The sequence below is a fragment of the Mobula birostris genome, chromosome 11, assembly GCF_030028105.1.
Source record: "Mobula birostris isolate sMobBir1 chromosome 11, sMobBir1.hap1, whole genome shotgun sequence".
Taxonomy (NCBI): Eukaryota; Metazoa; Chordata; class Chondrichthyes; order Myliobatiformes; family Myliobatidae; genus Mobula; species Mobula birostris.
The window spans coordinates 12628972-12642928 of NC_092380.1; the positions used below are offsets into that span (position 1 = coordinate 12628972).

The window sequence follows — 13957 nt, forward strand, 5'->3', positions numbered from 1 at the left end:
AAACAAATCTCAGGGTAGCATGTGGTCACGTATACTTGGATAGATACATAGATGGTAGGGGTACAGAGGGTTGTGGTCCTGGTGCAGGTTGATGGGAGTGGAAGTTGTAAATTGTTTGGCATGGACTAGATGGGCTGAAGGGCTTGTTTCTGTACTGTACTTTTCTATGACTCTATACTTTGATAATAAATTTATTTTGACCTTGACTTTGAGCAGCAAAGGCTGTGCTGAACGAAGGAAATGACAAGATTAGCACGGGAGAATCGGGAGGCATTTATCCTGGTTCCTGTTGCGTAACACCAGGAAGGTTTGACTCAGAAGTGTATCTGTAGCCAGGGAACTGTGCCATTTAATCAGCACACCATTGATCTCGATGTGAATTGGATGAAATTAAACAAGGTGGAATGCCCCTACCCAGACCTGCTTGTCACCTTGGAGACCTCACTACTGAGTAGCCGAAGATTCTTCTAGTAGAGAATGGGAGAGATTCAGATTGAAATGCTGTTGGGTGACATGGAGGTCAGTTAGCAGGTGATCAGACTAACCAGAGAAATAGGTGCAGTTTTCTCTCTCCATCTCCAATTTGTCTCATTGTTGCACCTTTCCAAGATTTCTCCTGCAAGATCAACGTGGAGGAGATTTGCAATACGCAGCTCTATCCGGAGTCTCTGGATAATGGGGACTGCTTGGTTCTGGACCAAGATAATCATGACAAGGCTGTAATGGACAACAAACAGGCGTGGAACCTGGAAGAAGGTATGGCTGGGGGCCTGATGAAAAGTTTCATATCTGGAGTTGAGATAACAATGGTGAGATATTTGTGATTAGTGAAGAAACACTGGATGAAGGCGAGAGACTTGATGATAAGTTGGTTCTGTGGAGTTCAGGATTTCAAGAGATTTGAGAAATTCTTCCTCCCTATGATTGATGTAGAGCTGGACTGAGAAATCGTGTGTCGGTGGGGTCAGTTGTCAGTTTGAGATAAGCTTATGACACCTAAGAAAATAGAAATAGGAGCCTACTCTTCCATTTGATGTTCTTCATTGTTATAAGCTCCATTGCATTTGGCCCAACCTAGTCAACCCTTCCTTATAAATCAATCTGTTTCAAGAAGTGATCTTATTCTGAACTGCGCTTAACCACGGAGGACTAAACTGTATGCAGTACTCCATGTCCAGCCTTCTGAATTTGTGGCAAATTTCCCAAACCTTTGCACTCCACGTTCTTTGCATGTCAATTTGTCTAACTTAATTATTTGTCGTATCTCCTTGCTAAATTTCTAAGCTTTAAATAAGAATGTGCCAAAATCCTTCAATGTGTAGGATAGATTTTTTTTTGGCTTCTCTTTCTATCCATCAATTAATCTTGTATTTTCCTCCTGCTATACTCCATCTGCCAAGGCTTTCCCCTCTTGTGTAGCCAATATATATTCCTACATAGACTGCTTTGTCCCACTTTTCCATCTTTCTATGTATTGCCAGCAAATTTGGCTACAACACGTTCAGCACCACCCTCTTTTTTATGCCATGGACCAATAGCGCTAAGCAAGGGGCCTCTGAACCCCAGGTGGGAAACTCCTGCTCTAAGTAATTACCAAAGGATTTAAGTAGTTGAGGACCCAGTGCTGTTTCATATGAAATCCCACAATTCACAGTTTGCCGTGCTGAAAATGATCCATTTTTCCACATTCCTGATAGTTTACTAAACCGTTATTAATGACGATGTATCAACCTTTAGTTTATGAAATAACCTTTTATGGAACACTTCATCAATTGGTGTTGGAAATTCAAATGGGTAATTGCTTCATTACTGTCATGTGTAAAATTACTACAGTACTGTGCAAAAGCCTTAGGCTGGGGTATCGAAGACTTTTGCACACTACTGTAGTAATTTTATGTTTTGCACTGTACTGCCGCATAAAACAACAAATTTCATGACACATGTGAGTGATGATAAACCTGATTCTGATATGGCTCTCTATTGTGGACTGAGAGTGGGAAGAGGACAGGGAGAGGGGAGGGAGTGGGAAGCACCAGAGAGACATTCTGTAATGATCAATAAACCAATTGTTTGGAAACAAATGATCTTGCCTGGTGTCTCAGAGCTGGGTGTGTCTGCACCCATGCCACACCCCCACCCCTGGAAGGATGCCAGCCACCCTGCTCATGGACTGTTTGTTGCACTCCCATCAGGGAGGAGGCTACGTAACATTCACACCAGGACCATCAGACTCAAGAGGCAGCACAGTAGCGTGGTGGTTAGCACACCCGCTTTACATTACAGGCAACCCGAGTTCAATTCCCGTCGCTGCCTCTAAGGGGTTTGTACGTTCTCCCCGTGACCGCATGGGTTTCCTCCGGGTGCTCTGGTTTCCTCCCACAGTCCAAAGACGTAGTGGTTGGTAGGTTAATTGGTCATTCTAGGTTGTCCCGTGATTAGGAAAGGGTTAAATCAGGGTTTGCTGGGTGACATGGTTAAAGGGCTGGAAGGATCTATTCTGCGCTGTAACTCAATAAATGAATAAATAAAACTGTTGCTTTCCCCAAGCAGTGAGGCTGATCAACACCTCTGCCCACTAACCCTCTCCACCGACACTGCTTTATTATTTCCTGTCAGTCACTTTTTGTCTTTACAAAGACAAATTATAAGTTGTTAGTTTAAAAAAGATGTCTCTCCATAACTAATTCCCCAGTCTCATCCTCAAGGGGACCAATGTCCACTTTAGCTGCTCTCTTCCATATAACCATATAACAATTACAGCATGGAAACAGGCCATCTCGGCCCTTCTAGTCCGTGCCGAACTCTTACTCTCACCTAGTCCCACCGACCTGCCCTCAGCCCATAACCCTCCATTCCTTTCCTGTCCATATATCTATCCAATTTAACTTCAAACAACAACATCGAACCTGCCTCAACCACTTCTGCTGGAAGCTCGTTGCACACAGCTACCACTCTCTGAGTAAAGAAGTTCCCCCTCGTGTTACCCCTAAACTTTTGCCCTTTTACTCTCAACTCGTGATTAGTTGGCACTTTTGACAACTTGGTCATATGAGCTCAGTTTAAACATAACTGAAAAGATATTGAAAAGAAATGTGAAGCTTTGATATTAATTCATGACACTTCACAGAGGCCATTATATCCAACTGCCCTTACCAAATACACACATCGTGCTCGCTGACCTCCAGCAGACAACTTGACAATGCTACATTTTACTTAAATAAAAGTTCACCTTGAAAAACATTTCTGAAAGTAGTAATTACTAAAGGACAGAAATATATCTTTACATTGTACAACATTCTTTGGACAAAACTCAAAAAACAGTAAATGCTTGAAATAAAGTTTACCTCTGATCTTCATCATAGATCTTCCTTACAATTTCATCCACCCTTAGTTTATCTTTTAAGAATTCATCATATGCTTCCTGTGTCCTTTGTTCATTTTCATCAACTTGCATTTCAAGCTCCTTCTGATATTTTAAGGCTTGTTCATGGTGCTTCTGTTCTTCCTTACCTTCCTCTGCTGTGGCCTTTTCATGTTCTTTCTTCATTAATTTAGCAAGCTCAGCCTCTTGTTTAATCTTCTTAAACTCCTGTTAGATATTTAGTGACACTCCTTTCTGATATTATTTTTCTTGCTGCTTTACGTTTGTGACTTGTGTTCTCCCATTTTGTTTTATTTGTCCTTTTCTGATTTCTAGAATGTTCCAATACTCTGGCGTGTCCTTGAGTTTTTCGCCACGGTATCTGATGCCTCTCTGTGGGAAGGCAGCAATGCACAGCCAAAGCACCAACCACTTGAAACACGGGTGTAAAGGGTTGAAAGTTCCGGAGGGCAATTGGGCGGAAACGGGGAGGGGGAGTGGAGGGAAGCAAGTGGATATCCTGCTGCCTGAGGTTTCTGTCAGGAGAATCGCTCCCCCGGGAGCAATTTGGAACAGCTCCGATGTCCAATGGCGGTATGGTCGCACAGTGGTTAGCGTAAGGCTTTACCGTGCCAACAATCGGAAGGTCAGGGTTCAAATCCCGCCAGTGTGTGTGAGGAGATGGCACGGTCTCCCCACGGCCGTGTGGATTTCCCCTGGGTGCCCCGGTTCCCCTCCACATTCTAAAGGACGTAGTGTTTGAGTTGAGAAGTTGTGGGTATGCTCTGTTGGTGCTGGAAGCGTGGTGACAGTTGTAAACTGCCCGGCCCAGCACATATACAGACTGTGTTGGTTGCTGATGCAGACGATGCATTTCACTGTTTACCTTGTTGTGCACGTGACAAATAAAGCTAATCTTTTTTTTTGATGCTTTGATCATCTATTGATTACAGAGTGACCAACCCTTGGGAATGGCCAGTCTGAGTAATCAACTATCCAGAGTAAAACCACCAGACATAGTCTGTATATCTGCCAGTGAGCTGGAGCTGGACCAGTCCTGGGCTCCCCGTGCACGCAGAGAGAAATCCACCCCATTAACCAAACTGAGGAACAAACACCAGAGGTGACACTGATGTCCTCCACTTCCACCAACTGTTCCTCACTTGACTCATCCTCTTCTTCCTTAGTGCCGACTCTCACAGTCTCCATTTGTTGACCTGAGTTGCTCTTTCCTAATTCCACACAGATCTGCTGGAGATGTCCGTGGAGGAGCTGCGGGAGAACGCTGCGGAGAAGCCACAAAATCTTTTCAGGCTGTGTGAGCACCCAGCGGTAAAGGCTGAGAGAGGACCGAGACGGAAGAAAGGTCGGCGTCCCCTTCAATTCTAGATTGCTCCTGGTGTGCAGAATCTCAGCTCCTTCTCCTGAACCTCTTCACCACACGGACATGAGCTCTCACTGATCTATACGTTCACAGTAATCTCCCACGTTGGCATTTACTAAACAGCAGTATGTGAAGTTGAACCTTACAGGTTTAGCTGTATCATTCAAATATTCTACAAAGTCTTTACCCTCATTGGTACATTTGCCAAAAGCTGAAAAAGAAGAATAAAGAGGGATCTTATTGAAACCTATCGAATACTGGAAGGCCTAGATAGAGTGGATGTGGAGGGCATGTTTCCTATAGTGGGGGGAGTCCGTGCCAGAGGGTACAGCCTCAGAATACAAGGACATCCCTTTAGTATGGAGATGAGGAGGAGTTTCTTTAGCCAGAGGGTGGTAAATCTCGTCACAGATATTGTGTTGGCCACGTCATTGGGTATATTTAAAGTGGAGGTTGATAGGTTCTTGATAGGTGAGGGCATCAAAGATTATGGGGAGAAGGCAGGAGAATGGGGTTGAAAGGGATAATAAGTCAGCCATGATGGAATGGCAGAGCAGAATCGATGGGTCGAATGGCCTAATTCTGCTCCTACAGTATGCACGTTCCTTATGAAATCTAAGTGTACTCCGAGATAAAGATCTCAAGCCAGTCTTTGGAGAGTATGATTACCCTTTTTTGGATGTGGTTCTCCCAGTGATCTCTCATTGTCTTCTTCCTGTTGTCAGGGAAGTGTGTGAGGGAAATCAGAGAAAAATCCCCAGCAGATCACATTCCAAGAGAGTCAAGTCCAAGGCAGCTTACTTTCTCCCTCTGACGTATCCTTCATCTCCTCCTCTCTTCCCCTTTGTGTGCGCGAGTCTGCCTGTGCGCAAGTGTGTGCACTTGCATGTATTAGTGTGTGTGTTCGTGTATGCGTGTCGCTTCCCACCATCCTTTAATGTCTTCCATCCCTCATCTCATCACTTCTCAATCTGTTCTCCTCACCAGAGGTGGACAGGACTCACTGTCTGAAGAGGTACTGGAGAGCAGAAGTGGCCGTTGCACTGGAGAGGGTGCAGACGAGACTCATTGACCCATTGTCTGGAACAGTCTGTCTCAGTCATGAGTAGAGACAGGGCAGAGAATCTTTGTTTTCCTTGCAGTGGAGGAGGCTAGGGAGAGGACTGATGATTGATTAGGGTAGGGCAGCGGACGCTGTATATTCAAAGTGCATTTATTATCAAAGAATGTATAAATTACATGCCTTGAGGTTTGTCTGCTTACAGGCAGCCACAAAGCAAGAAACCCGAAGAACCCAATAAAAAAAAACAAAGACTGAAACCACTGCGTAGAGAAAGAGAAAGGAGAAAAAAACTACAATCGTACGAACAATAGAAGCAAGTGACAGTGTTTCGAACCAGACTGAGGCTTTAGATCTGTCCTTGTATAAAGATCTTACATGGACAAGGTCCCTCATGGTAGGCTGATCCATGGAGACTTGATAGATTGGATTGAAAATAGACTTGGCTATCGAAGACAGAATGAATTGCCAGGGGAAATAGTGGAAGCAGATATGATGGTAAGGTTTAAGAGGTATATGTTAACAGGAGAGGGAGGGATAAAGACCATGTGTTGATTAAGTTGACATCTTGTTCTACACAGACCTCATACACCAAAGGCCTGTTTCCTGCGCTGTGCTCTTCTAGGTTTCATGACGCCAGGGATATGTAAAGTTAGAAGGGGACTGGCCAGGGTCAGTAGAGGGAGGCTTTTCCCCACACCAGTGGTATCTAAAACTAGAGGGAATTGGCAAGATAAGGGAGAAGAGGTTCAGAGGGGAGCTGAGGAAGATCTTTCTCGCCCAGAGAGCAGATGGAGTATGGAACATGTGGTCTGAGAGAGTGGTGGAGACAGACGTGTCTGACGTGTCTAGCCAAGCACAAATCACCATGGCATGGAAGGCTGGGGTTAAAGTGCTGATGATGGAGATGGGCACTCGGTGGTCAGCTGTTGTTCTGCTGTATGAGTCTGGCTACTTGAAGAGTTGGGATCTGTAGTTCTAGCAGACCCAGACCCAGTGCTGGAAGGTGGGATTAGTGTCCACCAACCACAATGTGCCGGGCATTGCTGTGTATTTTAAAGATCATAAAAATATAGGAGCAAGAGTTAGGCTGTCCAACTCATCAAGTCTGCTCAGCCATTTCATCATGGCTGATCCATCTTCCCTCTCAACCCCACTCTCCCACCTTCTCCTCATAACTGTTCATGCCCTGACCAATCAAGTACCTATCAACCTTCCTCTTAAATACATCCAATAATCTGGGCTTCCACAGCAGCCTGCGGCAATAAATTCGACAGATTCACCACTCTCTGATCCCAGAGCCGCCCCCCCACTATAAGAAACATTCGCTCCACATCCATTCTGTCCAGGCCTTTCAACGTTTAATAGGTTTCAATGAGACCCTCCCTCTTTCTTCTAAGTTCCAGCAAGTGCAAGCCCAGAGCCAAAAAGTACCCCTCATACAATCACTCTTTCATTCCCAGGATCATTCCCGTGAACCTCCCCTGAGCCCTCTCCAATGCCAGCACATTCTTTCTTAGATAAGGGGCCTCAAACTGTTCACAATAGTCCAAGTGAGGCCTGATCAATGCCTTATGAAGCCTCAGCATTACATCCTTGCTTTTATGCATGTGCCTTCCTCACTGCTGATTCAACCTGCAAGTTAACCTTCAGGGAATCCTGCACTCCCAAGTCCTTTTGCAACTCAGGTTGGATTTTCCGTCTGATTGTCATGAACTCTGTCCAATTCTCAATGTCTCTCTGTCTCTCTGCATCTCTCTCTCTCTCTCTGTCTCACTCTTGCTCTTTCTCCCTCAGTACCCCCTGCACCCCTTCTGTTTTCTTCAATCTCTGTCTCTCTCTTCTCCCCGCATCCCCCGTCTCTGCCTTTCTCACTGATTTCGTCTCCATTCTGTACAGGAACATTAGTCGATGACTCGACAGCAATCGCCAGCGGGGCCAAATGCCAAAGCTTTCCGAACATGAAATCGCGAACGGGAGCAAAAAGAGACAAAAGTCAGCAGTGCAAAGGTGAGAGAGATCCCACCACCCTCAGACCTGGCCAAAGCCCATCGCGCCCTTCCCAGCGTCACATGGTTATATACATAGGAGGTGAAATTCTACGGGGAGGTATGAGTGCTGAGGAAAGGGCGAGGGGTGGAAGGCAGGTGAGGGAGGAGGGCAACTGAGAAAGAGGGGCTGGTGTGAGAGTGAGAGGACTGTTCAGTGTTTCCCTCACTCTTCCCACTGCTTGCTTCTGGTGTCTGTCCCGGATCCCATGATCTCACAGTGTCCAAAAAAATTTAGCTTTGTGGCAGATCAGAGAGGAGCTGTAGTAATAATTCAGAGATGAATGTCACTAACCAGGGATTATTCCAGGTGATGTCATAAAGGACAATCACAGAACTCCTCTGTGTTTCTTGGAAATAATGCTCACTCCGGACACACAGGATATGTTGGTAAGACCCAAGGGCTTCTCCAAACTTGAATCACTGAAGGATGCTCGACAGCTATGGTAGGGGTTGAATGCTATCGCCTCCTACAAAGTGAAACCAAGACACATAGGTGACAACAACGTTTCACTCCCAGATGAGCTGACTGCCTTTTGATCAATAAAACTTGGGGGAACCTTCATAAACTCCCACAGACCCCCATGACCCTGTGATTTCAGTCTCTCAGGGTGATGTGAGAGCATCCTTTAGGAGGGTGAACCTACAGAAAGCATCTGGCCCAGGCAGGGTACCTGGCAGAGTACCAAAGACCTGTGCTGATCAGATGGATGGTGTGTTCATTGATATCTTCAACTTCTCGCTTCAGCAGTCTGAGGTACCCAACTGCTTCAAGCAGGCTTCAATTATACTTGTGCCTGAGAAGAATGTGGTAACCTGCTTCAATGATTATCATCCGGTAGCACGTAGATCCACAGTGATGAAGTGCTTTGAGAGGTTGGTGATGAAACGTATCAACTCCAGCTGAGAAATGACTTGGAACTGCTCCAGTTGGCCTAGCAGGGCAACAGGTCCACAGCAGATGCCATCTCATTGGCTCGTCACTCAACCCTGGAACATCTGGACAGTGAAGATGCGTACATCAGGATGTTCTTCATTGACTACAGCTCTGCATTCATTACTATCATCCCCTCAAAACTAATCAAAAAGCTTTAAGAGCTTGGCCTCAATACCCCCTTATACAACTGGATCCTGGATTTCCTGACTTTCAGACCCCGGTCAGTTTGAATTGGCAACAACATCTCCTCCGCAATCTCCATCTGCACGTGCACCACAAGACTGTGTGCTTAGCCCCTGCTCTACTTGCTTTATACCGTTGATTGTGTGGCTATGCACAGCTCCAATACCATAGTCAAGTTTGCTGTCTGTACCACTGTTGTTGGCCGAATCAAAGGTGGCGATGAATCAACAGGTTGGAGAGAGAGTAAAGATCCAGCTGAGTGTTGCCACAACAGCAACCTCTCACTCAGTGTCAGGACGACCAAAGAGCTGATGATTGACTTCAGGAGGAGGAAACCGTAGTCCATGAATCAATCTTCATCAGAAGATCAGAGATGGGACAAGTCAGCAACTTTAATTTCTTCTCATTTCAGAGGATCTGTCCTGGGCCCAGCACATAACTGCCATTACGAAGAAAGTGCAGTCTTCAAAGTTTGCAAAGATTCGGCAGGCCATCTAAAACTGTGATGAACTTCTATAGATACGTGTTGGAGAGTATATTGACCGGTTGCATCACAGCCTGGTATGGAAACACCAATACCCTTGTATAGAAAAGCCTACAGAAATAAGTGGATACGGCCCAGTACAACACAGGTAAATTCCTCCCCACCACTGAGCATCCATCATCAAGAATGCCCGCCGTGCTCTCTTCTCACTGCTACCAATGGGAAGTAAGTACAGGAGCCTCAGGACACACACCAGATTCAGTAACAATTATTACCCCTCAACCATCAGGCTCTTGAACCAGAGGGGATAACTTCACTCAACATCACTGAACTGGACTCACTTTCAAGGACTCTTCATCTCATGTTCTTGATATTTAATGCTCATTTATTTATTATTAACATTTCTTTGTATTTGCATAGCTTGTTGCCGTTTGCACATTGGTTGTTGTCCGTCCTATTGGGCGCGATTGCTCATTGATTCTATTGTGTTTCTTGTATTTACTGTGACTGCCTGCAAGAAAATCAATCTCAGGGTTGCATGTAGAAGTTTGAAGAAAGCTTTTGGTTTGCTGGCCTTTATTAATCAGAGCATTGAGTATAGGAGTTGGGATGAAATGTTGAATTTGTATAAGGCATTGGTGAGGCCAAATCTGGAGTATTGTGTACAGTTCTGGTCACCGAATTATAGGAAAGATGTCAATAAAATTGAGAGAGTACAGAGGAGGTTTACTAAAATGTTGCCTGGGTTTCATGTCCTAAGTTACAGAGAAAGGTTGAACAAGTTAGGTCTTTACTCTTTGGAGCGTAGAAGGTTGAGGGGGTCTTGATAGGGTGTTTAAAATTATGAGGGGGATTGATAGAGTTGACGTGGTTAAGACTTTTTCCATTGAGGGTGGGGAAGATTCAAACAAGAGGACATGGGTTGAGAATTAGAGGACAAAAGTTTAGGGGTAAAATGAGGGGGAACTTCTTTACTCAGAGAGTGGTAGCTGTGTGGAACGAGCTTCCAGCAGAAGTGGTTGAGGCAGGTTCGATGTTGTCGTTTAAAGTTAAATTGGACAGGTATATGGATAGGAAAGGAATGGAGGGTTATGGGCTGAGTGCAGGTCGGTGGGACTAGGATAGGGTAAGAGTTCGGCACGGACTAGAAGGGCCGAGATGGCCTGTTTCTGTGCTGTAATTGTTATATGGTTATATAGTAACATATATGTACTTTGATAAGCAACACACATCAAAGTTAGTCCTGAGGAAGACCCTTCGTTAGTCCTGAGGAAGGGTCTCGGCCTGAAACGTCGACTGCACCTCTTCCTACAGATGCTGCCTGGCCTGCTGCGTTCACCAGCAACTTTGATGTGTGTTGCTTGAATTTCCAGCATCTGCAGAATTCCTGTTGTTTGTACTTTGATAATATATTTTAAACTTTGAAACCCCTGGCCTCTCACCCTGCATCCTTCAAACAGAAATCTATGGACTGAAATGTTGGACTCCACACTCTGAGTTGTAAATATTCAGCCGATTACTCACTCACCGTGAGCATAGCTGTGCCCCAAACAGTTACCTGTACTTTCCCGAGATTTACCTCCACTGAAACTTCCCCCAAAAGAATCACCTCCACTGAAACTTTCCCCAGAGAATCAGTACACTGAAATTTCCCGAGAATCACCTCCACTGAAACTTTCTCCAGAGATTCACCTCCACTGAAACTTTCCCCAGAGAATCACTACACTGAAACTTTCCCCAGAGTTTCACCTCCACTGAAACTTCCCCCAGAGAATCACCTCCACTGAAACTTCCCCCAAAGAATCACCTCCACTGAAACTTTCCCCAGAATCACCCCCACTGAAACTTTCTCCAGAGATTCACCATGGAGAGAGGAGTGAACACTGCGGGAGAGCAAGCAAATTAAGTCTTCTGTCTTTGATAACCTCCAGTGAGGAGCACAAGGCTGATTTGTGACATTTATCATTGTGTCAAATTGGAACCAATTTTTAGAATGAGCAGAGAGAGAGAGAGAAAGAATTTGAATGTGGGAGGAGGGGGAGATCAACTAATGGGAATCTAGAAAACTCTCCTGTGGGTCTTACTGGAGGAGGAGGTGCCTCTATCCTCATTGCCCTACTGGGGAGGGCTGTCAGCGTGCAGAGTCACCCTGTCCAAGTGGGCTGCTGATTTTGCCCTGTCCCATCCTGCAGTTAAGATGACCTCTGTCCGGAATACCCCTCTTGGGAAGGACTGTCAGGGTGTTGTGACCCTGTGGGAGGTGGCTACTGATTTTGGCCAGTTCCAACCTGCAGTTAAAATGACCTCTGTCCTGTCTGTTTCCAGCGGGCGATGAAGTTGTGGCCTTTCGGGAAGAGGTGGAGGAGATCAACAGGAAGGTTAAAGTTTTCATGATGGGAGACTCGAACGAAGATCAGGAGGAGCCTGCCCCGGTGAAGAGGAATAGTCAAACGAAGATGAGAGGTGAACTGTCATTCCTTGGGGAGTTATGAGGTTTCCTCATTCCACCTTGTAGAATCAGGTTCGCGAGTCTGGCAAGTGAGACAGAAGACACTGACTGTGAATAAGTATATTAATCATTTATTTACAGACAGTAAAAATTCAACCAAACATTCATGTTCCCCAAGTACAGAAACGACAAAGCTGAATATTCAACAAACATACTTGGCTAATAGCGTGCACAGAGCATACCTTCCCAATGGTCATGTGCACCACTTGCCTTAAACAAAGGAAGAGAGAAAGAATCTCCCAACCGTGTTCTCTGTGTACCCTGGATATTGAAACTGGACAGCAGGCAGCTAACCGATGGGGAAAACAGCTGCAGTTTCACGATGGAAGTGAGGTTTGACAATCAGAATAAGCCAAGCCCCCCACAGGGCACACCTCCCCATCACTCAGGCCTTATCCAGCCAAGCCCTTACTCCACCCAACTCTGGCTTTTGTATAAACACCACCCAGCATCAAAGTACCTTTGAAAACCCCCCGCACCCCCCAAACCCTGAGATTTATTTTGAGACCAGGGTGTTTCTCTCATATCCAACATTTTACTGTCCTTGACATACCCAAAACACTGGAGAAACACAGCAAGTCAGGCAGCATCGATGGAGGGAAATGGACAGTCAGAAGTTTGAGCCAACACCCTTCATCGGGACTACCAGAGGATATTTTAGAGTCAAGCACAAGTATCGAAAAGAATAAGATTCAGCTTTATTTGTCACATGTATATTGAAACATACTGTGAAATGTGTTGTTTGCATCAATGACCAACACAAGCCCAGGATGTACTGAGGGCTGTCTGCAAGTGTTACCATGCTCCCAGCACTAACATAGCATGCTCACAACTTACTAACTCTTTCTTGCTCACTGCCCATTACATTGTTGGCTTTTAGGGCAGCAATGAAGATCCTCCATCTCTGGGGGTGTTCCGGGCTTCCTACATCGTGTCAGTAGCTTCCTCTCAGTTTTCACTACTGTCAGTCACGCACCTTCTGGGACGAGACTCAGGAATACCATCACACTCAGATGTAGAAGGATTCTTCATTGCTGTTTCTGTGATAATTTTGTTTTACCAGTCAGGGTTGTTAGCCCTGAGCTGAAGCCCTGAACCTGGAGGCCCGGTGGACCACTCTTAGTCTGGCCTCTACCCTTTGACCTGTTTGGCATGGGTCACCCTACCAAGAGGCCTGACTCCAGCCAACATCGCTCTCCAGGTCATTGAGGCACGCAAGCCTCCAATCCCAATGACAAGGTTATGGTCCTCTTGGAGGTTACGAACTCTAATCCATATGTTTTTGGAACATGGCAGGAAACCAGGGCACAGACAAACACGGCGAGGATGTACAAACTCCTTACAGACAGCCGCAGTCGCTGGTGTTTTAAAACGTTGTGCTAACTGCTACACCACCATGCCTTTGCATTGGTCTGGGGTCATGTGTAGGTCATAGCAGGGGCCAGATTTCCTTTCCAGAAGGACAGTAGTAAGTGAGGTGGGGGCTTTATCATTACTAATGCCTATACTTTTTTAAAACTCCAGACTTTGGTGAGATTTGAACTTCGGTCACTGGATTGCCCTGGCCTCTGGGTTACAAGTTCAACACTAAACCGCTGCACCAGTTTCGTGCCTTATCCTCTGTTCGACTGCCTTTCCCCCACTTCCAAAGCTCTTTCCGTTCCTGGTAAAGATCGGGTCACTCAACTTTTCACGTTTGCCAAATGATCACAGCTCACATTCCACCCTCCAGGTTAAAAGTCATTCCCAACTCCTATCAAACCCCAGAGTCAAGGTCACAATTCTGCCACAGGATATTAGCTTCGTGTATTTTTAATTTGAGATAGTCTTTTAAAAAAATTTGTCACTTATACATCGAAACATAAGACCATAGCCACAGGAGTAGAATTAGGCCATTTGGCCCATTGAGTCTGCTCCATCATTCAATCATGGCTGATCCTTTTTTCCCCTCCACAACCCCATTCCCCGGCCTTCTCCCCCCATAACCTTTG

General features: G+C 45.6%; 1 protein-coding gene across 4 annotated transcripts in view; it reads left to right on the forward strand.

The window, feature by feature from the left end:
* LOC140205411 (tubby protein-like) overlaps window positions 1-13957 on the forward strand; it is a 59224-nt gene that overhangs the window by 13817 nt on the left and 31450 nt on the right. For 3 of the 4 annotated variants that reach the window (XR_011887832.1, XM_072273008.1, XM_072273012.1), the window contains 4 exons: window positions 610-756; window positions 4608-4727; window positions 7705-7815; window positions 11783-11920. Coding sequence is in view for 3 of the 4 variants with exons in the window: in XM_072273008.1 (XP_072129109.1) it covers window positions 610-756; window positions 4608-4727; window positions 7705-7815; window positions 11783-11920 (516 nt within the window). In the remaining variant the exon portion in view is untranslated. The remainder of the gene's footprint in view (window positions 1-609; window positions 757-4607; window positions 4728-7704; window positions 7816-11782; window positions 11921-13957) is intronic. The other variant, XM_072273011.1, reaches the window with a different exon arrangement.